At 43.1% G+C, this 27,064-nt stretch overlaps 1 protein-coding gene and 1 pseudogene across 2 annotated transcripts in view; both read right to left on the bottom strand.

Annotated features, from left to right (window-relative positions):
• Positions 1 to 27,064, bottom strand: part of GRK4 (G protein-coupled receptor kinase 4) — a 324,643-nt gene that overhangs the window by 164,879 nt on the left and 132,700 nt on the right. For both annotated transcript variants that reach the window (XM_030191137.1, XM_030191135.1), the window contains exon 2: positions 19,921 to 20,016. In XM_030191137.1, coding sequence (XP_030046997.1) covers positions 19,921 to 20,016 — 96 coding nt within the window. The remainder of the gene's footprint in view (positions 1 to 19,920; positions 20,017 to 27,064) is intronic.
• On the bottom strand, positions 2,105 to 2,282 carry LOC115463889 (annotated as a pseudogene).

Here is a 27,064-nt window from a genome sequence, read left to right as displayed (position 1 = left end):
TCTCTGTGAACCACATCTCCATGACCGCAACTAAATCCAAGTCTGCTTCTATCACTGCAGCCTCTAGAGCAAGAAATTTGTTTCCCATACTATAGGCATCGGTATACAAGGCTCCCCAGATGTTACTTTCTTCTCCCTTTTCTATACGGGTATTTGATGTCTTACCTTTCTGAGGGTTATTAATTACTTTGGGGCTTTTCTCACCCATCCCCAACAAATTTAGTTTAAAGCCCTCTTTAGTACTTTAGCCAGTCTGTTACTGAAGATACTTTGTCTCTTCCTTGAAAGATGGACACCATCACCGTCCTGTAACTCTTGGAAAATCATCCCATGGTCTAGGAAACCGAAGCACCATCCACGTAGCCACACATTTAGCTTCATGATGCGAGCTTCCCTTGTTCGGCCTTTTCCTTCAAAAGGAAGGACTGATGAGACCACAACCTGAGCATCTAGATGCTTTATACCTTCTGACCCAGAGCCATGAAGTCATGTTTGATATGTTCAGTAAAATACCTAACAGTATCATTTGGGTCAACATGGACGAGCAGCATAAGATATGGTCAGTAGGCTTGATGAGTCTAGGCAATCTTTCTGCTACATCTTGAATCCTGGCACCAGGCAGACATTACACCTTCCTGGACATCATGTCTGGTTGGCAGATAGGCATCTTAGTACCTCTCAGAAGAGAATCACCACCAACCATTACCTTCCGCTTCTTATTGGCCACCAATCCAGCGACTTTAGGATTACTGACCATCATCTCCTCTTGTTTTTCAGCATCTACCCTGCATTTACCACAGGGCTGGCATGTACCACACTACATCATGTTACCTACAGGTCCAAGCATAAAGAAATGTTTGAAAACATATCTGCCACAGTAGCACTCCTCTCCCCCCACATACATACACATATGATCCCACTCACAACCCCCTCCAGTATATGAAAGGATGCCTCCTAATAGTAGTACCTTGACCCTTACCGGTAATATTGCAACAGTAGTATTGCAAAATTACCGGTAAGGGTCAAGGTAGCTATTTTTGATCCCCAAAGGTGAATGGGTGGATGTGGAGGGGGAACTGTTCCCATCTCAGGCCACACCACCACCAGGGAGCACCTCTTGGAAAGTCCCAGAGACGGTGGGGGTGCCAGGGGATGGGGGATGATTTCTTTTGATGCATGTAGGTAGGGCTTGGGTTTGGGGAAGGGGTTTATCGCATTATGGGATCCCAGGGTTGGGAGTTTACATCAGGGGTGTTGGGGGATTGGAGGATGTGATCAGGGAGTGCATTTCACATATTAACTGCTTATTACACTTTGATAAATGACCCCCTTAGATACTCAGTTTTTTTTTTTGGGGGGGGGAGGGGGGAGGTTAGGATATTGGTTTCTAAGCTTTCTGATTGTACCAAAACTCCTTGAAAGTGGTTAAGAGCGGAGGGGCCTTGCTACCTTTCTCCCTAACTGCACTCAAAGCACGCCTCAATTACAAGCGCCTAGAAAAATCATTCATTCCTTAGTTCTTCATCTAACTGCAATGAAGCAGCAATGCCCTTTCTGTTGTCACACATTACAACTTTCAAATGTACATATATCCAACCATTTTCTGTTTCTCAAAAGCTGTATTACAGAGAGTGCTTTCTCTTTCCCCTAACTCCAACAGATAAACACATAAGAAAAAAGTAATGCATGCTTCGCTCTCACTTTCCTACAGTAAATCAACCAATTCATTTTGGAGAAAGCAATTTTCACTGTAAACAAGTTGAGGTTTCTGATCACCAACCAACCACATAAGTCAGCTGTACAGCCCAGTAATAAAGCTTATAATTGGGTAGACATAAGCTTCTGTACTCCAGGTAGCTGCAATGTACCCTCTGCCCTTCATAGATGCTTTAGTTGGTTAGACTGATGAGGTGTGGTTAGGAAGCCTAGGTCTTTGTGGCAAATATTTAAACAGCTCACTCACCAAAACTTTCCATATTGAAAGGCAGATTTTTTTTAAATAATGCTTTCAATTAAAACCATAAGGGCTGGCATTTGCTGTAACAAAAATACCCCAAAACAAAATAACATTGCTCTGAACTGCTTCATCTTCTAAGGGGGGTGGGGGGAATGCACCAATCCCAAAGATAATACAATTCCAAGTAAATGTATAGAGTGGATGAAGCAAGCTCCTGCTCCAATCCGTTTTCCAAAAAGCAACTGAATAAGTAGTGTCTCACATATTGAACATATCAGTTATTACACGGATAAAATAACACTTCTTACATTGAACCAGAAAAAATATTAATTTCCAATAATAATCATTAACATAGCATCATATACATTACAGTTACTGTGAAAAACAATGCCATCAAATTTGTCATAATTGCTGACATTAAAGAAAACTGTTGCTGTAATATTTAATGTTAATCCCAAAAAACAACAAGGCAAGCGATCTGCAAAGTCCAATATGGGAAAGAAAGCCAGCAGATCAATATAACACCACAAAGATTTTATTGAAGATACCGTATATAAACAAATTGCCAGACACAGGCCATGTTTCGCCCACCAAGGGCTGCGTCAGGGGCTACAATAAACAAATATAATCAACACACTATAAAATATCAAAAATATGCATATATTTATTTTAACTACTATTTTTTATGCATTCCACTAAAGCTTTTTAAAGATGTGGCAACCCGAATCGAATACAATATTCGAGGTGCGGTCACACTATGGAGCAATACAAAGGAATTATAACGTATTAATTTTTGTTTTCCATTTCTTTCCTAATAATATCTAGCACTCTATTTGCTTTCTTAGCCGCCACCGCACACTGAGCAGAGGATTTCAACATATCATCAACAATGACGCCTAGATCCCTTTCCTAGTCGGTGACTCCTAATGTGGAACCTTAAATCACATAACTATAGTTTGGGTTTCTCTTTCCCACATGCATCACTTTGCACTTGCTCACATTAAACATCTGCCATTTAGATGCCCCGTCTCCCTGTCTCTTAAGGTCCTTTTGTAATTTTTCACAACTCTCTTGCGATTTAACTTTGAATTTAATTACCTCACTAGTTACTCCCATCTCTAGATCATTTATAAATATGTTAAAAAGCAGTGTCCCAGCACAGACCCCTGGTGAACCCCCAGTATCTCTCCTTCTGCATTGAGAATATTTACCATTTAACCCTACTCTCTGTTTTCTATCCTTTAAACAGTTTTTAATCCACAATAGAACACTACCTCCTATCCCATGACTCTCCAATTTCCTCTGGAGTCTTTCAAGAGGTACTTTGTCAAATGCCTTTTGAAAAACCAGATACACAATATCAACCAGCTCACCTTTATCCACACGTTTGTTCATACCTTCAAACAAACGTAGTAGATTGGTGAGGCAAGATTTCTCTTCACTAAATCCTGCGGGGGTGATCTGGGAAACTATAAACCAGTGAGCAGGTTTGATAGTGACACTTAAAATGATAGAAGCCTTTCCAGAAAACCAAGTTACTAAAAATATAAGCACAACATTATGGGAATGAGCCAGGATCCATTTAATAAAGGTAAGTCTTCCCTTACTAGGGGTTCCTTTTACCCAGCAGCATACCATAGCTTAAAAGAGCTTATTACAGGATGCACTCAGGCATCCTGTGTTGTTTGATCTGCATGCGCAAACCACGCGCTAAAATTTATTTTTTTTCTGGGTGGCTTGTGTCTGGGGGCAGACAGTGGGCATTTCTGTAATAATCAGCATATCTACATTACTGCGTGCTGATTAGCGCATGAGCCCTTACTGCCTACAAAATAGGTGTCAGTAAGTTCTTGCATGTTCATTTTTTTAAACAGCAAAATTAGCGAATGGCCATTAATTAAAATAAAGGAAAATCGCCCATTTTCCAGTAGCAGTAAAAATGGCCTCAATACGCAGGAAAGACCCACGTAAGAGCACGCTAAGGACACTTTTTATTACAGCTTAGTAAAAAGACCCCTAAGTTAAAAGATTTTATTGAATGTATAAAAAAAAACATGGAGATAAAGGTCAGCCAGTTGAGAAAAAGGTGAGCTGACTGAAATAACATCTTTGGATTTTCAGAAGATGGTTTATAAAAAGTCCCTCCTGAGAGACTTCTCAGAAAATTAAAAAGTCATAGGATAGAAGGAAATGCCCTTATTATAGATCTGAAATTGGCTAAAAAGCCAGGAATCAGAAAGAAAGACTAAATGTTCAGCTTTCTTTCCAAATAGAAAAGGGTCTGGACTGAGACCTATGCTATGGAATAGATTAATAAATGACCTGGAGAAAGCAACAGTGAGTGAGTTAATCAGGTTTGGAAATGACACAAAAAATTCTAAATTCTAAACAGAAGAGGATTGTGAAGATTTGCATAAAGTTCTTGTCAGAATAGAGATAAAATGTCATCTGTCATTTAGATGCCCAATGCAGACAAATGTAAAATGATACACATAGGGAAAATAATCCCAACTACAGGTTCAAATGCTAGGTTCTGTGTTAAGAGTCACCACCTAAGAAAAGGATTCTGGTGTCATTCTGGACCATAGAAGAACATTTTCAGCCCAGTATTCCTCAACTACCAAAAAACAAGCTGGTTAGCCTAAAACTATTTTTTATTGGTGAATCAAAAGGAAAAAAAACAAGGAATTGTTAGATTTCAATGCAACTGAATCAAATACAATATTTCCTTTGTAACTAGTTAACTGCAGACTTCAAAGAAACACAAATCACCATTTCATATTACAGTAATCCCCCATTCCCCCTTTCCATCCCATTAATACAATTAATTTGAAACTTTGTTGTTTTGTCACTATACAACCAAACTTCATTAACCAAATTCTAATACCATGATTCGTGCCCAGTGCACAACATATTATGCTTCCACCGCCTTAAAAAAGAACACCCCCCCCCCCCCAGTAGGCCCTCAAAGTGGCCCAGTAGGCCCTCAAAGTGGCATATAGGAACCCCCATCTCCACCCTGTCAAAAGCATTTTTGGTATTAAAACTAATTAGGAGAGAGAGTGTTTCTCCAAACTGCGCCAACTCCAAGGCTGCCAGAATTTAACCCATGGTATTATGACTGATGACCACTTATAAATCCAACCTGAGGCTCTGCAAGCAAGGTGGGAAGCACTCTGGCAAGCTTATTTGCCAAGATTTTCGCCATCAGCTTGGCCTCATAGTTCAGCAAAGAGATAGGACAATATGACTCTGGCCTATCCGGAGCCTTCCCTGGCTTTAATAACACTAGAATTTGCGCTATGTTGAGGTAGCTGGGTAAAAAAACGGCGATATGATTTTATTAAAAAATGAAGTCAATAGAGGACATATCTCCCCTTCAAGAATTTATAAAACTCACTTCTTAGGGTATCAGGCCCCGAGGCCTTGCCCAACAGGCTTTGCTGTATTGCCCATTCTACTTCTTCTTTGATGTGCACATAAGCATTTCGGTGTCCTCCTCAGAAATCCTAGGCATATCTAGACTAGATAAATAGTCTCACCATCCAGCTCGGAGTCAGCAAGAGAAGCATACAGCTTAGCAGAAAAAGTATTCAAAATATAATTTATAGTCTGGTTAGTATGTGCCACCTCTCCTCAAGCATCTTTCAGTATGGCAATTATATGGGGTCCAGTGCTACGCCTGACCAATTTAGACAGAAAACTGCTACTTTTATTTGCAAATTTATATAGATGATATTTGTAACAATTAATAGATTTTTGGCCATTTTGATGAAGAAGTTCATTCAAAGTCTGCTGGGCCTCCAACAATTGGGCTTTAATATGAGATGAGGGTTGAAGGCTATATACCCTGAACAAAATAGTCACTTGATGCTCCAGACGCCTCCCGATGTCATGCTTTCTTCTGAAAACTAGAGTAAGAGATTATTTCTACCTGTAATACTGCCTTACATAGTATTACTGCCTTACAAGTATTGCCATACTGAGAAAGACCGAAGGTCCATCAAGCCCAGCATCCTGTTTCCAACAGTGGCCAATCAGATCACAATTACCTGACAAGATGCCAAAACAGTACAATACATTTTATGCTGCTTATTCTAGCAATAAGCAGTGAATTTTCCCCAAGTCTATTTTAATAACGATCTATGGCCATTTCCTTTAGGAAGCCAGTCAAACCTTTTTTAAACCCTGCTGAGCTAACTGCTTTTACTACATTCTCTGGCAACAAATTACAGAGTTTAACTACATGTTGAGTGAAGAAATATTTTCTTCGATTCATTTTAAATTTACTACTTTGTAGCTTCATTGTGTGCCCCCTAGTCCTAGTATTTTTGGAAAGAGTAAACAAACGATTCTCGTCTACCCGTTCCACTCCACTCATTACTTTACAGACCTCTATCGTATCTCCCCTCAGCTGTCTTTTCTCCAAGCTGAAGAGCCCTAGCCACTTTAGACTTTTCTCATAGGGAAGTCGTCCTATCCCCTTTATCATTTTCGTCGGCTGTCTCTGTACCTCTCTGTATTCTCAGTCTGTTATTAATGGTTTTTCTTCTGGTAGGGGTTTAAGGTCCAATTTTGCAATGCACTAGTTTTGGATTTAGTAAAAACGGCACATTATGCTGTGAGGAGGATTTCAGCATTCTCTATAACAGGGTCTTTGATGCGGAACGCCTTACTTGGTCAGTTATGTTTATGTTCAAATGTTTGGCAATTTACAAAACTGTTAAAGACACAGATTTCTGTTCAGGCATTTGCTAATGTTTAATTGTTCACAGACACATGATGGAAGATGACTGTAACAGCATATCTGTATTTGTATTTTGTTTGTGATTTTTATTATGTATGTTTTTTATGGTAGCCATTTAGGTGTTAAGATGGTTATAATTTTTTTGGGCTTTTTTAAAAATAAATACATCTGGAGAATCGCAGGAGACGAGGGGGCCTGCTTAGAAAAGTTCATTTCAGTGATTCTAAAACCTGTCCTGAGGGAGCATCAGCTAGTCAGTTTTCAAGGATACTACAATTAATAAGATAGCTCTGGATGCAGTGGAAGCATATTCATTGTGAATATCCTCAAAACCTGATCTGATGGTGCTCTTCCAGACCAGGTCTGAGAACTATTGATCTATTCAAGGTGTCTAACACCTCAGATGACTTGCTGGCTGGCTTGCTAGTAATTGGCTTGCTCTGAACCAAGCAAAACCTTTTGCTTTATGGATGTCCAGAGTTCATTGTGCCCTTGAAACAGTTCTACTATTAGCTGGTATTACTCACCACATGTAGGACACCACAGTGAGCCTAGAAGTAGTTCTAGACTAGAGCTTCCAAATCTACGGGTTGGGACCCCAAATATGATCGCAAAATCTGCGTTTGGAGTCATGACCTGGGTGAGTTCTCTATAGGTGCATCATTGTTCTGCTCCTCAGGGGAGGTCATACAATTTTATTTGACCGTGATCATGGGGTCATGGCCACAAAAAGATTAATAAGCACTGTACTAGACAGTGAGCTATCTATGAAGCTTCAAATTAATAAGCTAATGTGGATCTGTTTTTATTTCTTCTTTCTAATTTGCAGTCTTACTCCTTCTAATCTTGTGTTGGTAATCCATGCCCTTGTTAGCATATTGGATTATTCAAACTCCCTATTTTAGGGTTTACCTAAATATGAAGAGAAAACATTTCAAAACACAGCTGTGCATCTTCTGAAAAGACTGAAGCAATATGATCCTAATACTGTTTTGAAAGTCATGCTGGTTTTTTGCTGAAGCCAAATGCAAATTTACGATCCTCTGTAGTATAGTGTGAGCTATTTTATCTGGCTAGAAGACTGTAGTATGTGTGTCAGACAATAATTCCTCAATCATTTCAAAAAGGTTTATTATGTCTGCCTTCAATTTCTGATATTCATTTGTCTTTGTCTTCTCACTTGGCGTTCTGATACTATGGTGCACTGTAATGGAACTCCTTGCCTCTAGAACCGAGATTTATTTTCCAGGAAACATCTGACAGCATGGGTCTTTACTCAGAATTACGAGTAGTTGGTTTATTTTTAAAGATTTATTTTTAATTTATTGTTTTATTGTACTGATTTTCTTTTTGAGAAATATTATGTTATTTGAGCTGTATTATTTAATTCTTTGTTGTAAACCACTTATTTGTTTTGCATAATGGGCCCCGTTTACTAAGTCGAGCTAAAGGCGCGTTAGTGCTTTTAGCGTGCGCTAACCATTAGCGTGCGTTAACTGTGTAGGCAACCACAATATTCCTATGAGCGCCTACACAGTTAACGTGTGCTAATTTTGTGCACGCACTAAAAACGCTAGCGCACCTTAGTAAACAGGGCCTTTAGTGATATAACAAGATAAAAACATGAAATGGAATGGAAAATGAAACAATGTCAGTATTGCAAGTAATGAGAAAGGGAGTACTTTGCTAAAAAAAAAATTTCAGGGCGCGTGGGAAACAGGAATTACAAGAAAACGTTCCTTAGGAAAAATTATTAAATTTATGTTTGGTTAAAGGAGAAACCATTGTTATTTGTTAAGCAAAGTACCCTGGTTTCCATGTTAGCTCATTTAATTTGAATAAGTAAAAATAAAGGCAAAACCCAATTTGTTAATCCAATACAAGGGTGTCCATTACCGCTCAATACATCGGAGACAGGCTTTGTTCACTAATTTAGGATGCAAATGATTATTCCTCTGTAAGGTTCCTTGTATTTTCTACATGCCCAACATGATTTTGAGCAGTATAAATTTAAAATATTTCATTTAACCTGGGAGCCATATATACAGACGTTGCCCCCGAGGGCTCATAGCTTTGTAGTAAATTCTCTTTAGAAGAGCGCTGACTTCCTTCCCCCCCCCCCCTTCCCCACCAAAGTATAGGATGTGAAGTGCTAGGAGCGGGGCTATAAGAAACCAAGCCCCCTCCCAAGTAAAATTAGAGTAATCTGTTTCAGTAGGTGTCAAGGCTTTTTAAAAAAATTTTTTTTAGTATGATTTGGTGGACAGAGAGGGATCAGCACAAAGTACTGGGAAGGGTTGGAGGGTGGTTGGGGGATATGGGGATTAAGGGGTCCTATTACTAAGGTGCGCTGAAATATGGGCTGCACTAGTGTAGGCGCGACTATAAAAAAGGCCTTTTTTAAATTTTTGCTGAAAATGGACGTGCGGCAAAATAAAAATTGGCACGCATCCATTTTGGGTCTGAGGCATTACTGCCACCCATTGACTTAGCGGTAAGGTCTCACGCGGTAATCACCTACGCGCATAGAATGATGATTACCTCCCGGTTTCCATCACACGCAGGAAAATAAAAATTATTTTCTGGCGAAAGTAGCGGACACGAGTAAAAAATGAAATTACCGCCTGGGTCACGTGGTAGCCGGGTGATAATTCCAAACTGATGCTCGTAGGACGTGCGTACGCGCCTACCTGGCTTAGTAAAAGGGCCCCTCATACTTTTGGAAATTTATGTGATGATATTTGTTTCAAGGCTGATTGCACTGTACTTGTTCCTTTTCTGAATGTCATCAATAAAAAAGATTTCATTCAGAAATTAGAAATAACTGTTAAAAAGTTGTAGGTGACACCTTTTCATTGGACTAATACTATTGCTGTGACCAACTTTCAAGAACTATATTTCACTAAGGGCCTCGTATATCACGCTGTGCTAGTGGTTCCCATGCACCAATGCCGACGGAGCTCATTCAAAGTGAACGGGCTTTGTTAGCATTACCGCACCGAGAGCCGCTAGTGTGGCTTGATAAAAGAGACCCTTAATGAAGTACAACTTGCGAAAGTTGGTCACAGCAATAGTATTAGTCCAATGAAAAGGAGTCACTTACAACGTTTTAACAGTTATTTCTAATTTCTGAATGAAATATTTTAAATTTATGCTGCTCTAAAGCATGTTGGGTATGTAGAAAGTACAAGGAGCCTTGCAGAGGAATAATCATTTGCTTCGGGCATCTGTGACCCCTAGTAGTAACGGGGCACTGAAGAATCCAGGCTCACGAGACTAAAATTTCCTTCCAATGAATTCTTCTAATTCTGACAGCAGTTAAGATCTATAGGTTATTACTGCACAGTGGTGTTTGACAGGGCATGCACAGGAGAGAAGATAGTGTTGGCATCTCTTGTTCACTCTGAGGATGGGGCTGCCCTGAAAATAGACAAGAACAAAGCCCCTTCCTTGTCATCTATACCAGACCAGTCCAGACTAATGGGTTGTGTCCATCTACCAGTGGAAGGAGACAGAGAAAATAGTTTCAAGTAAACTGCCCCTTAAGGGTATCGTGCAGCCTGGAATGTTCAGTATTTTCTCTCTCTCCCAGCGGATGGTGGACGGATCGTGCAGCTGCTCTGGATTGATGGCTGGTAGCTCCTGTCCCAGATCCTTCTGGTGACAGTGGAGCTAGGAGTGTGCTGGTAGCCATTTTGGGGCTAGTTTTAGATGATACTCAGTGGTCCTGAGTTCCTCATCTGCCAGCTAGGGTGATATCCAGTGACCCTGGTTCTCTCCCCTACCTCCCCTGGCTGTCTTTCTAGCAGGGTGATGGTTGATTGTGGCATGGAGTAACTTGTCTCCCCTATGGGGTTCTTCTCTTCTGTGGTGGTAGGTATATCTGAATTTCTGCCTCTGAGGTAAGTCTTTATTTATTCCTGTCACTAATGAAGAAGGTTGTTAAAAAAAAAAAAAAAAGGAAACTTTGTTTTTCCCTCCTTTTCTGCCTCTGAGGTAAACCTTTATTTATTCCTGTCACTAGTGAAGAAGATTGTTTAAACAAAATAAATAAATAAGAAACTTTGTTACCTGATTTATTTTCCCGCCTTTGGCAATGTATTCTAGAGGGTCGCTTGCGAAGTTTCTTTGAATTTCACTGGCCGGCGTCTGATTCTGATCTTGGACCCTTCCGAGCTGGTACCAGTTGCTTTGATTTTTTTTTGTGGGGCATGGCTCGTGTCTGGATCATGAAACTCAGATGTTTTTCTCCTCTTCACGGTCCTAGACGGCGGCTGGTTCAGAGGGCGGCCCCGTTGCTAGAACTCGTACCTTTGCAGTTCAGAGGTCTTAGTTTGCCATTTCCAAAGTGGGGGAAGTCTCTTGTTGGCTCTGTTTGGCTGCAGGCTCGGTCTTTTTAGTCCAGGGCTATTTTTTCATTCCTGTCAGCCTTACGCGGCTGTTGGTCAGTTCTTTTTCAGACCGTCCGGTCCCTGCTGCTTCTGGCATCTTGCTTGAGACGCCCCTGCTATTTGATTCTTGTTTTGGCAGCAGTTTTTCCACCCTTCCTTAGGGAGGTTCTGGTTCTCTCGTCCCCATGGATCCCTCCTGTCTGCTCTGGTTTGTCTACAGGGTACTTTCCTTCTGGTGAGGGTCCGAGTTGCCCTTGGTGTGCAACTGCTAGCTCAAATCCCTCTTCTGAGTACCCTCGGCAGCGCCATTCTTGCCAATCTTTTGCTTGGACTCAGTTCAGTGTCTCTTTATGGGAATGTGCCTTTTTAGGACTAGTTTGCCACAGCTCTTCCTTGCTTCCCTTGCTTTCAGGCAAGAGTTTTAGCCTGGCACAGGCAGATTTTGCCTTTTCTAGTTTCGGGCGCCTCTCTCCTGGCACATTTGGCACTCCTTCCTTTTTCTGTAAGGGCCGCAGTTCTTTCCTGCTGAGCAGATCTATTGCTGTGCATCTGGATTATCACCTCTTAGCTCTGCACCTTTCTCTACTTTTCAGTAGAGAAGTGGCTCTGTTCTAGATGTGGAGTTTCTCTCCCTTAGCTGGTTTTTCCGCAGTTTGGTGTTAGTGGCCAGCTTCCTCTTTGCTCCTGGCCTGGCGAGAGTTGTTTCTTCCTCACTGCCTTACGGCTGCATTTTGCTCCCTATGGTCTGAGGATTCCAGATCTGTGATGCTTACTTCCCTCTTGGCGGGAGTTCTTTCTCTACGTTGGCTGCCTAGGAGGTCATTGTGCCTCAGAGACCACTTGGGGACCGAGAGTGTCTCTTGAGGCACGGGGCTTTCTCTTCTTGTAGTTTTTAGTCCCTCTAGGCCAGGGGAGTGCAGCGCCAGGTCTGCATTTCCACAAGTTGTGCTCCTTTCCTGTTGGCCTCCTGGCAGCACCTTCTTCTCTGGCTGTTCCCCAGGGCTCCATCTATGCATTTTGGTTGTTGAGCACAGTTCCATCACTGCATTTGAGCACAGTTCCATCACTCTATGTTGAACATAGCTCCATCGCTGTATGTTGAACATGGCACCATCGCTGCATGTTGAGCGTGGCTCCATCATTGCATGATGAGCACAGCTTCATTATTCCATGCAGTTCCACCGTTCCATGTTGGGCATGGCTCCATTGCTGCATGTTGGGCACAGTTTCACAGTTCCAGGTTGGCTTTAGCTCCATCGCTGTATGTTGAGGACAGCTCTATCATGGCATGTTGAGTGAAGTTCCTTCGCTGCTTATTCTGCAACCTTTCATCTCTGCATGTTGAATGCAGCTCCATTGTCACATGTTGAGTGTAGTTCTTTCTCTGCAGGTCTCAGTGTGGGGCGCAGTCCTGTGTCTGCGTGTAGAACACAGCTCTGTGTCTGCCTGTGGAATGCAGCTCCTTGTCTGTGTGTGGCATGCAGCTCTCTCTTTGCGTATGGAACTCAGCTCCCTGTCTGCATGCAGAGCGCAGCTCCACCGCCTGTTGAGTGTAGCTCCATCTCTGTGTGTTTAGCACAACTCTTCTCTGCAAATTGGGCGAAGTTCCAGGGTGGTATGTGGAGCACAGCTCTATGACTGCAGGTGCTGCACAGCTTCATGTCTGCGTAGGAAGCATATCTCCTTGTCGGCGTGTGGAGTGCTGCTCCTTGCCAGCGTGTGGAGCGCAGTTCTTTACCAGTGTCTGGAGCACAGCTTCTTACCGGTGTTAGGAGCACAGCTCCCTGCTGGCATCCAGAGCACAGCTCCTTGTTTGCGTGTGGAAAGCAGCTCCTTGTCTGCGTTTTATACACAGTTCCATTGCTACCGCAGCTTCAGTTCTGTAGGTACCTCTAACATCCAGCTCTTTCAGTGGGGCACTGCTCAGTCTATTACTCTCAGCTTCTTCTCTGCTTGTTCATTGCATTTCTATCTTTGCCAGAGGTGTGCAACTGTTTCTCTGCCTGTGGTGCATGGCTCAGTTTGTGTGCTTTGAGTGCAAATCCGTTTGTTCTCGTTGAGCACGGATCCTACTCTGTCTGCACTCACTCTTCAGATACACTAATGCACATTCTCACCTTTCAGATATACTAATGCACATACGTGCACTCTCATTCTTCAGATACACTAATGCACATTCTCACCTTTCAAACACACTAATGCAGCACAAACACACCTTTCAGATTCACTAAAGCACATGTGCACTCTCATTCTTCAGATACACTAATGCACATTCTCACCTTTCAAATACACTAATGCACATGCATACACTCTCATTTTTCAGATACACTAATGCACATTCTCATCTTTCAGACACTTAATGCACAAGCGTGCACTCTCACTCTTCAGATACACTAATACACATTCTCACCTTTCAGATACAATAATGCACATACTGACCTTTCAGATACACTAATGCACATGTGTGCACTCTCATTCTTCAGATATACTAATGCACATTCTCACTTTTCAGATACACTAATGCACATGCGTGCACTTTCACTCTTCGGATACACTAATGCACATGTGTACACTCTCACCTTTCAGATTCACTAATGCACATGTGTACTCTCATTCTTCAGATATACTAATGCACATTCTTATCTTTCAGATACAATAATGCACACACTCACCTTTCAGATACACTAATGCACATGTGTGCACTCTCATTCTTCAGATATACTAATGCACATTCTCACCTTTCAGATACACTAATGCACATGCGTGCACTCTCGCTCTTCAGATACACTAATGCACATTCTCACCTTTCAGATACATTAATGCACATGCATGCACTCTCACTTTTCAGATACACTAATGCATGTGTGCGCTCTCACTCTTGAGATACACTAATGCACACTCTCACTCTTCAGACATGCGCATTATCGTACTTCAGACATGATCACATGCACATAACTCTCACTCTTCAGGTACATGCATGGTCTCATTCTTCAGCTCATACCAATGTCATCTATTTGATCTTTTCATTTAAGCCTTTATTTATAAACTGTATCCAACTCAAAAATTCAGTGCTGCTCTCTGTAATTTACAATTCTCTCACGATTCCAAATCTTTTGTACTCCATTCACAACTCTGCATCAAATGTCAGCACTGTATGATGTTTCAATAACCAATGTGTGACCAGAGGTGCTGCCAAACAGCTAGCTGGATTATGAGATTTATGTACATTTAAATGCAATTTCAAAGCCTGAGTAGTTCTCCCAGTGTAAATCAAATTGCAAGGACATTGTATCATGTAATTGTGCCTTCTCCCTTACTGTTTACATGATACAATGTCCTTGCAATTTGATTTACACTGGGAGAACTACTCAGGCTGTGAAATTGCATTTAAATGAACATAAATCTCATAATCAAATTAGAAGTTTGGCAACCTCTTTGGTCATCCATTGGTTGTTGAAATATATACTCTCATTCTTTAGACATACAGACAAGCACACAACAGACGCCAGAGGGTGGTGGTGAATGGAGTTCGCTCGGAGGAGGGAAAGGTGAGTAGTGGAGTGCCTCAAGGATCGGTGCTGGGGCTGATTCTGTTCAATATATTTGTGAGTGGCCTTGCCGAAGGGTTAGAAGGTAAAGTTTGCCTATTTGCGGATGATACTAAGATCTGTAACAGAGTGGACACCCCGGAGGGAGTGGAAAACATGAAAAAGGATCTGAAGAAGCTAGAAGAATGGTCTAAGGTTTGGCAATTAAAATTCAATGCCAAGAAATGCAAAGTGATACACTTAGGGAATAGAAATCCACGGGAGACGTATGTGTTAGGCGGCGAGAGTCTGATAGGTACGGACGTGGAGAGAGATCTTGGGGTGATAGTAGCTGAGGATTTGAAGGCGACGAAACAGTGTGACAAGGCGGTGGCTGTATCTAAAAGGTTGTTGGGCTGAATAGAGAGAGGTGTGACCATCAAAAGAAAGGGAGTGTTGATGCCCCTGTATAAGTCGTTGGTGAGGCCCCATCTGGAGTATTGTGTTCAGTTTTGGAGGTCGTATCTTGCTAAGGATGTACAAAGAATCGAAGCGGTGCAAAGAAAAGCTACGAGAATGGTATGGGATTTGCGTTACAAGATGTACAAGGAGAAACTTGCTGACCTGAACATGTATACCCTGGAGGAAAGGAGGAACAGGGGTGATATGATACAGACGTTCAAATATTTGAAAGGTATTAATCTGCAAACGAACCTTTTCCGGAGATACGAAGGTGGTAGAACGAGAGGACATGAAATGAGATTGAAGGGGGGCAGACTCAAGAAAAATGTCAGGAAGTATTTTTTCACGGAGAGAGTGGTGGATGCTTGGTATGCCCTCCCGTGGGAGGTGGTGGAGATGAAAACGGTAACAGAATTCAAACATGCGTGGGATAAACATAAAGGAATCCTGTTCAGAAGAAATAGATCCTCAGGAGCTTAGCCGAGATTGGATAACAGAGCCAGTAGTGGGAGGCGGGGCTGGTGGTTGGGAGGCGGGGATAGTGCTGGGCAGACTTGTACGGTCTGTGCCCTGAAAAAGACAGGTACAAATCAAGGTAAGGTATACACAAAAAAGTGGCACATTTCTTGGGCAGACTGGATGGACCATGCAGGTCTTTTTCTGCCGTCATCTACTATGTTACTATGTATCTGTGAATTGTTCTTCAGACACACACACATATGTACATATACACAAACTGCCTCTTCTGGTCAGTGGCGTTGCCATGGATGGGCCTAGATAGGATGAGACCCACTCAATTTGGGCTCAGGCCCACCCAAAATTTCATCTCCCTTAGTATGGTTGGCAGGGATCCCCAAGCCCTGCCAACCAAAGTCCTCCTCCCCGCCAAATGAGCTTAATTCTTGGGCAGCCGCCAGCACTGTCCCCAAGCTGCTGGCCAGCCGCAGGCCCCTCCACCATGTGCATGCATGAAACTGAGCATACGTGGAGGCCGGAGGCTGGCAGCAGCTGCTTAGGGACAGTGTCGGTGGCCGCCCAAGAGATAAGCTTGGTAAGAGGTAAGGAGGTCTTCGTCTGGTGGGGTTTAGGAATCCCCACCAGCACAGGTATTTAATTTACTTTGGGAGGGCACCAGGAAGGGAGGGGGCGCCGTGCCTGGAGGAGAAAGCAGGGGAGGGGAGTCGCGTACATGAAATGTTTGGTCCACCCACTTTGATCTTGGGCCTGCCCTAAATCGGCTGTCTGGCTACACTACTGCATCTGATGCTGTTTATGTGTTCCTTCAGCCAATGTCCGCCCCCCCCCCCCCCCCCCAAACTAGCTCTGCCCTTGATAATGTAGAGTTCTTGCATTTGGCACCAGCTCTCTCTCACTCTGAAGCAGGTTCCTCATACTTTCTTCCATGCCTCTTATATTCCCCCCATCTCAACACACCCCAGGACATTCATTTCTCATGAAGGCACCATGCAGAAGTGGATCTTATCACAGTCTCTGAATTGGAAGGAGGGGAGGACTGGAGAGCTATAGAGGGCTAAACTCTGAAAAATATCCAGACATGTTAGTCCTTTTCCAGGCTTCCACACAGTTTATTAACAAATCTGTAGTATCCTGAAAAACAAAAACCAGCTAGTTGGCAATCCTAGCCTCCTGAGTCCTGAGTACATTTAACAGGGCTCCCCCTAAACCTCTGGGCCCTAGGCTCATGCCTAGTTTGCCTATGCCTTAATCTGGCTCTGAGACCAGGGCAGAAATCTGGGAGGGGGTCACCAATGCTCACTAACAGGCTGTGCTTTCCTCAGCTTTAAGCAATTTTGGAGCCCCTTGTGGCGTGAGCACCCGGGGCAACTGCCCTGGTGTTTATTTATTTGGATTTATTAACTATCTTTATGAAGAGATTCACCCAAGGCGGTATACAGTAGGTACAGTTTAACATCAAGCTTACAATTTTGTTAACTGCATAACAGTAGTAGAAATGTACAAGTATAAACATAAATGAAATGAAAAAGGAAAACTTGAAAACAGCAAACTGAAACCTAATAATAGAACTACCATGAAACAGGATTTAAAAATATACACATTTAACAGCACTGAAATTCAAATAACAGAGATATAATAAGATGTCAGCATAACAGTGATGGAATAGCACCCACCCTAATATCAACCCTGTTTGTAAGCAATCACCAGTAGGATTGAGACAAGCAGGGTTGCCAGCTGGGAAAAATTTTCCCAGCCCGAAACAGCCGTAAACCCACCCGTAGCCAATCCCCATCTTCCGCGTCACCGAACCCTGCCCCCGTGTCACTAACCCCGCCCCCGCATCACCTAACCCCCCATGTCACTAACCCCGCCTCCCACATCACTAACCCCGCCCCCGTCATCCCTGACTTCAGCCCCGCCCCGGAAAAGCTTCTATTGGACCAAATTGGACCAATAGAAGCCCCGGAAAAGCTTCTATTGGACCGAATTGGACCAATAGAAGCCCCGGAAAAAACAGCCGAACTCGCACAGCGGCGACGGGAAAACCGCCCAAAAAACCGCATCCCGCAGCCGGCGAAATTTTCCCCCTGCCGCTGGCGAAAACCCGCCCAATTGGGCGGTAAAACCGCCCACCTGGCAACCTTGGAGACAAGTAGTAAAACTAAAATCATCTTTTATAATTGTTTGGCCAACGATTCTATCCCCCTCCCAATTCTACTTTTTCTTTTTAAGATAAAAAGCTTGAAGAGTTCAATTGTAGAGGGAAGACACTTAATTAATTTAACTTTATTTCTTGAACTATGGAAACAAGTGAACTCTTACTAATAAACATTTATATAGCACTGCAAGGGAACACAGAGCTCCTTCAAACTTCTCATAACCTGGGGCAACCCTGGAGAAGAAATTAATTAACTAGAAAAAAAAAGTACAAAACCAATATAGTTTTTCTTTTTTTTTTAACTTCTTAACTCAAGGAAAATGTTTTTCCAATGGACAAATGAACACAGAGGTGTGAAATTTGGTCTGTTTTGTCAGTTTTTGTTTTTCTGATTGACGTGTAATTTTGTACACTGCTTTGGCAGGGCTCATTTAGATCTCTGGAAGGCAGTTTATAGATTAATAAATGAAATGACATGCAATTGGTCAACCATACATAAAAGAAGACAAATTTGTTTATATCCAAAGAATAGTTTTAAATCAAGCCTTAGAGTGTAACCTTCAAGAACAGAAAAAGAAATTGAGGGAGAGATTATGCCTAAGACTGTCCATGTTTGTGTTACAGCTGCCAAAGTAGGATTTAAACTCTTGGTTTTGAGTTGCAGTGTTCATATCCAAAGTGGGCATTAATGCACGCTAATGCTAGGTTAGTGCTTACATAAAATCCTTCTAGTTCATGAGGCTTCCCATCACAGATGCTAATGTAATTTATCCTCCCCCTTCAACTAATTTCAAGAGGCTTTAAGACTGCAAACAGGAAACGGTTTGTTCCAATTTTAAGAGGCATCTCAGGAAAAAAAAAAATTAATTGGTTTTGCAAAGGAGGTTCATTGGGCCTACAGCCATGCGTCACATCTCAAGCAGAAGAGCTGAATGTGGCTTTCTGCAAGGTACTGTTCTCTCCTCTACTACACATGCACATACCAAGGCTCCGACAGACTTAGGTTTCCTGGGCATGAACAAAATTCTGTGTATCCAAATTTGCAACTGTTCTCCTATAGACTATTTAGAAAACAAAACAGCAACAAAAAGAAATAGTGGGGGTAATTCTCTATCGGTTGCCTGAAGTTCGGCACTCAGATAATGTGAGCTAAGCGCAAATTCTACAATGGCGCAGTCATAGAATACTATCGTAAGTCTGTACAAGCTCAATGGCTGGTGTAAATATTTGCACCTAAATGTAGGCAGTTAGATGTGTAACTGCAGGATATTCTATAACCCGCATGCGTAAGTGCTAGGTACGCAACTGACCTGTCCACACCCCTTCTGGCCCCTTGCAGTTTTGTGCTCTGGATTCTGCGTGCACAATTTATAGGATACCGACTAATAGCAGTTAAATGCATAACTGCCACTTAGCACTAATTTACTAGACAATAACTGGTAGTTATCACCAATTAGCATCTAATTAACATATTAAGCTATGCATGCAACTAATACTATTCTATAACTTGTGTGCTCAACTTTCTGTGTGTAAAACTGGTGCATAAGTTTATAGAATTAGGGAGAATCTGTTTAACTTCAGCTTGTTTATTTTTGTAGGTTTTTTTTTTCAAATATATTTTGAAGGTTAACATCTTCCAAACTAGGATTATCATACATCTGGATTTCCACAGATATGTCCTCCTTTTCAGGGGCCTGTCAGAGGTCTGGGTGGTTTTTTTCCAGCCTTCCCATTTATCCAGGTTTGTGGGTGAGTGGGCCTCAGGGTGCCAAAACGTACCTTAAAGTGCCCTGGTGGTCTAGTGGTGGCCTCTTTGGGGAGGGAAAAAACCCCACTCTTTCCTGCCCGCTGATCTGTTCACTGCTGCCACTTCAAAATAGCTGCCGAGACTTCCATGGAGCGTGCAAGGCCACCGCTCAAAGTCTTGGCAGCCATTTTGAAGCAGCGGCGGCAGCGAGCAGATCAGCAGCACAGGGCAGGAAAGAGTGGGGTTCTTTCCTGCCCTGAAGATGCCACCACTAGACCACCAGCCCTCCCAGCTTTATTGTGTACCCACATGTGGTCTTCACATTCCAGCGGTCACCCCACTATGAGGAAGGATAGAGGCCATTTCAGATTCAAAGAGCAAGAACCAGCTGCTTAGACAAAACACTGAAGAAGACTGCTGGGAAGAAGGCAGAAGAATTTTAAAAAACACCTACCAATTGAATGCCTAAGTTCTTCACATTGCATGATATGTGGTAACTGCAGCATCTCCTTCCATTTTTTACTGCGGCCATTCCGCTTGCCTCCTCCTCCTGGAGAAAACAAAAGACACCATAGGTCAGAGAAGGAAACCTTGGCAAAGAACTGCAAAAGACAAGTACAGGTCCGGCACCCTTCTCGGGTGCTGTTATTCTTTGTGTGCGCACCAGGGTGCTACTCTGACTATACACATACACAGACACACAGTATACACAGGCAATCCAGAGCAGGCTGCAACAAGCTTAGAAACAGAGCAAAGCACTGGGACCTGTGATCCTCATCAAAAGCTCTGCTCATTATTTAAGCATTGCTTGTTGGACAGGATTTTACAATCAAACCACTAAGAGGTCATTTGCCAAAACTCCAGATGTGTGCTGCAGAGCTTTGCGAAATCACTCACAACTTTTCAAGGTCAAATTTCTTCCTAACTGCCAGTGCGCATATAAGAAACAAATATTTTAATACAGCAGCATTTTGGCAGCCAACTCTTAGCATGATTACTAGCTTATGGTTTTAGTAAGGGACCTCTAACTGTATTAAATTATTCGGATGCTCTGTTAATGTTCTGTGGTTTAAACTGAAATCAACCTAACATGCAGGATGCCAAAATTGCACAATGAGAGACTGATATCCTTTTTAAGGAGCATTGGAAATTCATTTTACTCAACAGAAGCTTTACACCAGGACACAAATTGGAGCTACTGCAAAACAGAACAGTGACAGGGGTCCACGCACTGAAAAATAAATAGAAATATAATAATGTCTAGTGCCAGCCGGGTGGCTCTGTGCTGTGCATGCTACCTGGGTGTGAATCATATGTCAGGCCTTCTGCTCCCCAGATTGGCTGGGAATACATCAAAAGGAAGCAGTCACAGCTCCTAAAAGGAGCGAGTCACTGCACAATGGCAACACATTAATAGCCAGGTTTCAGTTTAATGAGTCCAGGATTCCATAAAGAACACTGGTGTATAGCCCTCAGCCAAGAAATGTCGCTGTAGTCTCTTCGAAAAAGATATAAAAACAGGATGAAATCCCTGGAGAGTAATGAGTGAAGGCTTGTGGCACAGAAATCTGACGCTGGTGACAGAGCGGGAGGCCCAAGAACCAGAAGGGAAACTACTAGACTCAAAATCAAACAACATTCTTATAAAATCACGTCGCCAACTGCTTTAGGTAATAAGAAATGTATATATTGTCTAGAATTCATTTTATATAACTTAGAAGAAAGAATAACTGAGATGACCATGCTTAAATCTGAACCTAGCCAGCTTGGATTCACAAGGAGGCTAAAGGTAAATTAGATAATTTTTTTTTTATTTTATATTTTTTTAATTTAGCTCATGTTTTCCCGTGGTAGTTCAGGGTAAGTTATATTCAGGTATAGTTGGTATTTCCCTGACTTCTGTGGGCTTACAATCTAAGTTTGTATCTGAGGCAATAGAGGAGGTTAAGTGACTTGCCCAAAGTCACAAGGACTATCAGCAGGATTTGAATCCTAGTCTTTTCTGGTTCACAGCCTGCTGCTCTAACCACTAGACTACCCCTCCATTCTACCATCTATGGCTGGAAAGATGCAAGCCCCCATCAGTTAACAGTGAATATACATCACAGATTCCAAAGTGGAGGAGTGGCCTAGTGGTTAGGGTGGTGGACTTTGGTCCTGGGGAACTAAGGAACTGAGTTCGATTCCCACTTCAGGCACAGGCAGCTCCTTGTGACTCTGGGCAAGTCACTTAACCCTCCATTGCCCCATGTAAGCCGCATTGAGCCTGCCATGAGTGGGAAAAAGTGCGGGGTACAAATGTAAAAAAAAAATGTCAGAGCAAGTAGAGCATGGGAAGATGCTGGTTGCCATATCCACCACTAGAAAAATGTGTGTTGTCTCTCTCTCCCCATACCCAGATTATGACAGCTGCCGTTATTGTCTCTGAATGCTCCAGTCTTAATTTCCCTGAATTCTATATAGTGCGACTTAAGTTGTGCGTGCAAATCCGATCATATTCTAGATTTGCACACACAACTTAATTAGTTAACAAACCAATCAGAGTCAATAATTGCCAATTCACAAGAAATTATCAACACTAATTGGCATTAATTAGAATTTATGCATACAACTAAGCATATTCTGTAATATGATGCACATAAATTCTAAGTCGCATAGCTGAAAAGGGGTGTGGTCATGGGCAGGAAATGGGCGGGCCATGGGCATTCCTAAAATCTATGCGCATTGTTACAGAATACACCTGGTCTGTGCCTAATTTAGGCATCAGCATTTACACCAAGTTCTAAATTTAGTCACGCAGATGGACACTTGGCATGTTCTATAAACCGCGCAGAAATTCAGGCATATTTTATAAAGTAAATTTAGGTGTATTTTTTTCCACACCAAAATTTTTTTTTTTAGGCATGATATGCAAAATCTAGTCCTTTGTATGCAAAATAAGGGTTTTTCTTCCATTTAACAGCCATCTTCACAGACTGGGATAATGTAACTGTTGCCACAACTAAAGGTACTGCCTAAGCTCTCAAAGCCACATGGGTGCCAGCTGCCAGTCTTCTGCTAGAAGTGCGGCACTACACACGGGAAAAGTGTACGCAAGGGAGGAAACGCAAGCCAACAGCTCTGGAAAAAGAACCTATCTGGCTGATCCAATTAATGGCATCAGAAGCTAAAAAGGACAAACACAACCAACAAAACTAACTTCCCATCTAACCAAATCACTCCATTTCCAACGTTCCACAAAATTTTACACCCCCCCCCCCTTTTATAAAGCCGCGCTAACAGATTCCGCGCGGTAATGCCGACAACAGCCCATTCACTTGAATGGGCTGTGTCAGCATTACCGCACCGGCAGCCGCTAACATGACTTTGAAAAAGAGGGGGTTAATTTAAAGCTGAAGAAAGCATCTAGCAAGCCCTAGCTCTTACAGGATAAACTGTGGCAATCAATCTCTTGTATTGTGCTGACAAGAGGAACAGCATTTGGACAATCACATATTACAAGCTAAAAGAACTAAATCCACCCCTCCCCCCTTGTGAAAACAAATAAGGTTTCGGAAGGATAAATTATTTACAAGCCTGAAATACAGTGCTGCTTTACAATAAGCCAGAACATTTTTCACTGCTGGAGGCAGGGACATTTACTAGAGAAGCACTGCTTGTTCCTTTGCCTTACCCCTTAGAGGATCCCAGCAATTACGTTACATCTTTTCTACGAAATGGTGCTCAGTTACTTTTTAAAAAATATAGGGCTGGATATTCAAAGGGGTGTATATGTCTAGTAGCAGCCACTAAGAAAACAGTTTTACAACAGGGCATCTAGGTTTGTTGGTAAAGAATAAGGTTGCCAAATGGACTGGGTTGATCCAGTCCTGGGTTTACCCTGTTGCAAGCAAGGGCTTATAGTTCTGATTTCCCCATCGCATTCCCTAAGAAAAGCAAAACTACAAGTCCCAGCATATACTAGGGTAAACTCAGAACTGGACCAGTGCTGTCCTGCGAATCTGGGTCCAGTTGGCACCTACTTGCACCCTATTTTATGGAGATGCATAGGTGCCTATTGGGCTCATTTTCGAAAGAGAATGATGTCCATCTTTCGACATAAATCGGAAGATAGACGTCCTTCTCCCAGAGACGTCTAAATTGGTATAATGGAAACCCCATTTTGGACGTCTCCAACTGCAGTCCATCGCAAGGACATCCAAAGTTCAAGGGGGCATGTCGGAGGCATAGCGAAGGCAGCACTTGGACGTGCCTAACTCTTGGACGTCTTTGACCCATAATCGAAAAAAAACAAGGACATCCCTGATGAACACTTGGACATTTTCACCCGGACGTGTTTTGTTAATGAGTAAGGCACAAAAAGGTGCCCGAAATGACCAGATGACCACTGGAGAGAATCGGGGATGACCTCCCGTTACTCCTCCAGTGGTCATTAACCCCTCCCACCCTCAAAAAACATCTTTAAAAATATGTCATGCCAGCCTCAGATGTCATACTCAGGTCCATGACAGCGCATGCAGGTCCCAGGAGCAGTATTAGTGGGTACTGCAGTGCACTTCAGATAGGCGGACCCAGGCCCATACCCCCCCCCCCCCCCCACCTGTTACATTTGTTGAGGAAACAGCAAGCTCTCCAAAACCCACCAGAAATCCTCTGTACCCACATAAAGGTGCCCTCCTTCAAACGTAAGGGCTATGGCAGTGGTGTACAGTTGGGGGTAGTGGGCTTTGGGGAGGGTTTTGGAGGAATCAGCACACAAGGTAAGGGTGCTATGTTCCTGGGAGCATTTTATGAAGTCCACTGCAGTGCCCCTAGGGTGCCCGGTTAGTGTCCTGGCATGTCAGGGACCAGTGCACTACAAATGCTGGCTCCTCACACGCTCAAATGGCTTACATTTGGACGTATTTGATATGGACGTCTTTGGTTTCGAAAATCGCCAAAAGTCAGAAATGTCCATGTCTAGGGACGTCCAAATTTAAGGATCTGGACATCTCTGATGGTATTTTTGAAACGAAAGATGGACGTCCATCTTGTTTCGAAAATACGGGTTTCCCCGCCCCTAGATTTCGATGTTTTGCAAGGACGTCCAAATTGCAACTTGGACGTTTCTTTCGAAAATGCCCCTCCACATATGCTCATAAAATATCAGCACAAATCCTGCAGAAATCACTGAGTAAAATGCACCTGGGTACATCTAAACCTGATAGAAAGAATGTGTAAATCTACCCGGGTGCATGACTATTTTTTTTTAAACAAAGTATGCACGTAACTCACCCCTCCCCCTGCCCAAATTCCGCCAAAGAACTTAAGGAATGTGCAGGCCATACATTTTCATTCTGTTTGGTTTCCCTTGTGTTTATGAAATTTTTCATTTTTTTATTTCTGGGCACTATTGTAATTATTGTGCACTATTCTTCAGCAGTGAGCGTCTCTGTTAAAATATTGTTTGGTGCCTGTCCTATTTGATTTCTCTACTGTGACTAAGTTCTGGGTTTCAGTATGTTTGTTTCATGCTAATAAGGGAAAGGGAAATGGGACTTGATATACTTTTTGCAATTATATTCAAATTGGTTTACATATATTCAGGTACTTATTTTGTACCAAGGGCAACGGAGGGTTATGTGACTTACCTAGAGTCACAAGGAGCTGCAGTGGGAATTGAACTCAGTTCCCCAGGATCAAAGTCCACTGCACTAACCACTAGGCTACTCCTCCACTACCATGAACTACCAGCAGTTTCATCTATGCAATTATGACAAAGTAGCTCATGAAAGACTCCTGAGGAAATTACAAAGTCATGGGATAAGAAACAATGTCCTATTATGCATTAAAAACTAGTTAAAAGATAGAAAACGGAGAGTAGGGTTAAATGGTCAGTATTCTCAATGGTGAAGGATCGATAGTGGGGTTTCTCAGGGGTCTGTGCTGGGACCATTGCTTTTTAACATATTTATAACAATCTAGAGATGGGAATAACTAGTGAGGTAATTAAATTTGCCTGATGATGACAGAAAGTTATTCAAAGTTGTTAAATCGCAAGAGGTTTGTGAAAATTGGAAGAGGAACTTACAAGACTGGCCATCCAAATGGCAGATGACATTTTATGTGAGCAAGTGCAAAGTGATGCATGTGGGAAGGAGGAACCCAAACCCTAGCTGCATGATGCAAGGTTCCACATTAGGAGTCACCGCCAAGTAAAAGGATCTAGGTATTATCACTGATGATACATTGAAACCATCTGCTCAGTATGCAAATGCAGCTAAGAAAGCAAATATAATATTAGGAACTAGTAAAAGAAGCCTGTTTCAGAGCAAATGAAACGGGCGCTAGCAAGGTTTTCGTCGCCAACACCCTCCTCCCTCCCTGGCCAACCCCTTCGTTGATCTGGTATTGCTCTGCCCCCAACGTCATGACGTTAGACGCGAGGGCGGGGCCCGGAGCGATTTCCCACCCACCCCCGCCTCCCTGCCTCCCTCCCTGCCAACCCCTTCGTTGTTCTGCCATTGCTCCGCCCTCAAGGGCGGGGCCCGGAGCGATTTCCCACCTCCCTCCCTGCCAACCCCTTCGTTGTTCTGCCATTGCTCTGCCCTCGAGGGCGGGGCCCGGAGCGATTTTGGTGGCTTCACCACCACGAACCTTCGAACCTTTTTGAAGGAAGTCAGAGCTTGGCTTCACTGATGTCAGTGTCCTCGGAACGTTGAGGGTGAGTTTTATTATAGTAGATTATTAGGAAAGGAATGGAAAACAAAACTGAGAATGTTATATAATGCCTTCGTATCATTCTATGTTGCCACTGCAACTCAAATACTGTGTGCAATTCTGGTCACTGCATCTCAAAAAAGATAAAGTGGAATTAGAAAAGGTACAAAGAAGGGCTAAAGCAGCCAGGGCCGCCGAGAGGGTAGGCGGGGGGGGGGGGGGGGGGGGGCAAAATTCCCCGGGCCTGGCACCGAGGTCTCTCTCTCTCTCTCCTGCCCCTGACGGGACCCAGGTGATTGCGCCCCGACAGGAGCAGGAGAGAGAAAACCCCTTAGAGGCTGAGGAGGACTCGGAGGAGCAGACACAAGCAGGCTGGCGGGGGTCAGCACTGCTTTTCTTCACTCTGCCAAATGGCCTGCCAGTGCCAAGCAGCTGCTTTTCCACTCAGGCAGCGCATGCTCGGTTTTGAAACCGAGCATTTGCGACGTGAGAGAAAAGCAGCCGCAGGGGCAGGCCTTGCGGCAGAGTGAAGTAAAGCAGCACTGGAGGAAGATTCTTCTGCTGGCAGGGCCTTGGGATCCCCATCAGCCAAGGTATTTACAGTTGCAGTGGGTGGGGGGCGGCAGCGATCCTGGTTGGGGTGGCAGCGGCAGCAGTAGTGATGATCCTTGGGGGTGGGGGGCGGCAGCCCTGCCCCGGGCCCAGCTCAGTCTCACAGCGGCCCTGAAAGCAGCTAGGTCTCTTCAGCTTGGAGAAAAGATGGCTGAGGGGAAATATGATAGAGGTATACTGAGTGGAGTGAATCAGGTAGATGTAAACTGCTTGTTTACTCTTTCCAAAAATACTGAAATAGGGAGTGCACAAAGAAGCTACAAAGTAGTACATTTAAAACTAATCGG

Source organism: Microcaecilia unicolor, chromosome 2 (genome assembly GCF_901765095.1).
Source record: "Microcaecilia unicolor chromosome 2, aMicUni1.1, whole genome shotgun sequence".
Lineage (NCBI taxonomy): Eukaryota > Metazoa > Chordata > Amphibia > Gymnophiona > Siphonopidae > Microcaecilia > Microcaecilia unicolor.
Note: the sequence above shows the minus strand (reverse complement) of the source record. Positions and strands in the feature narration are given on the sequence as shown.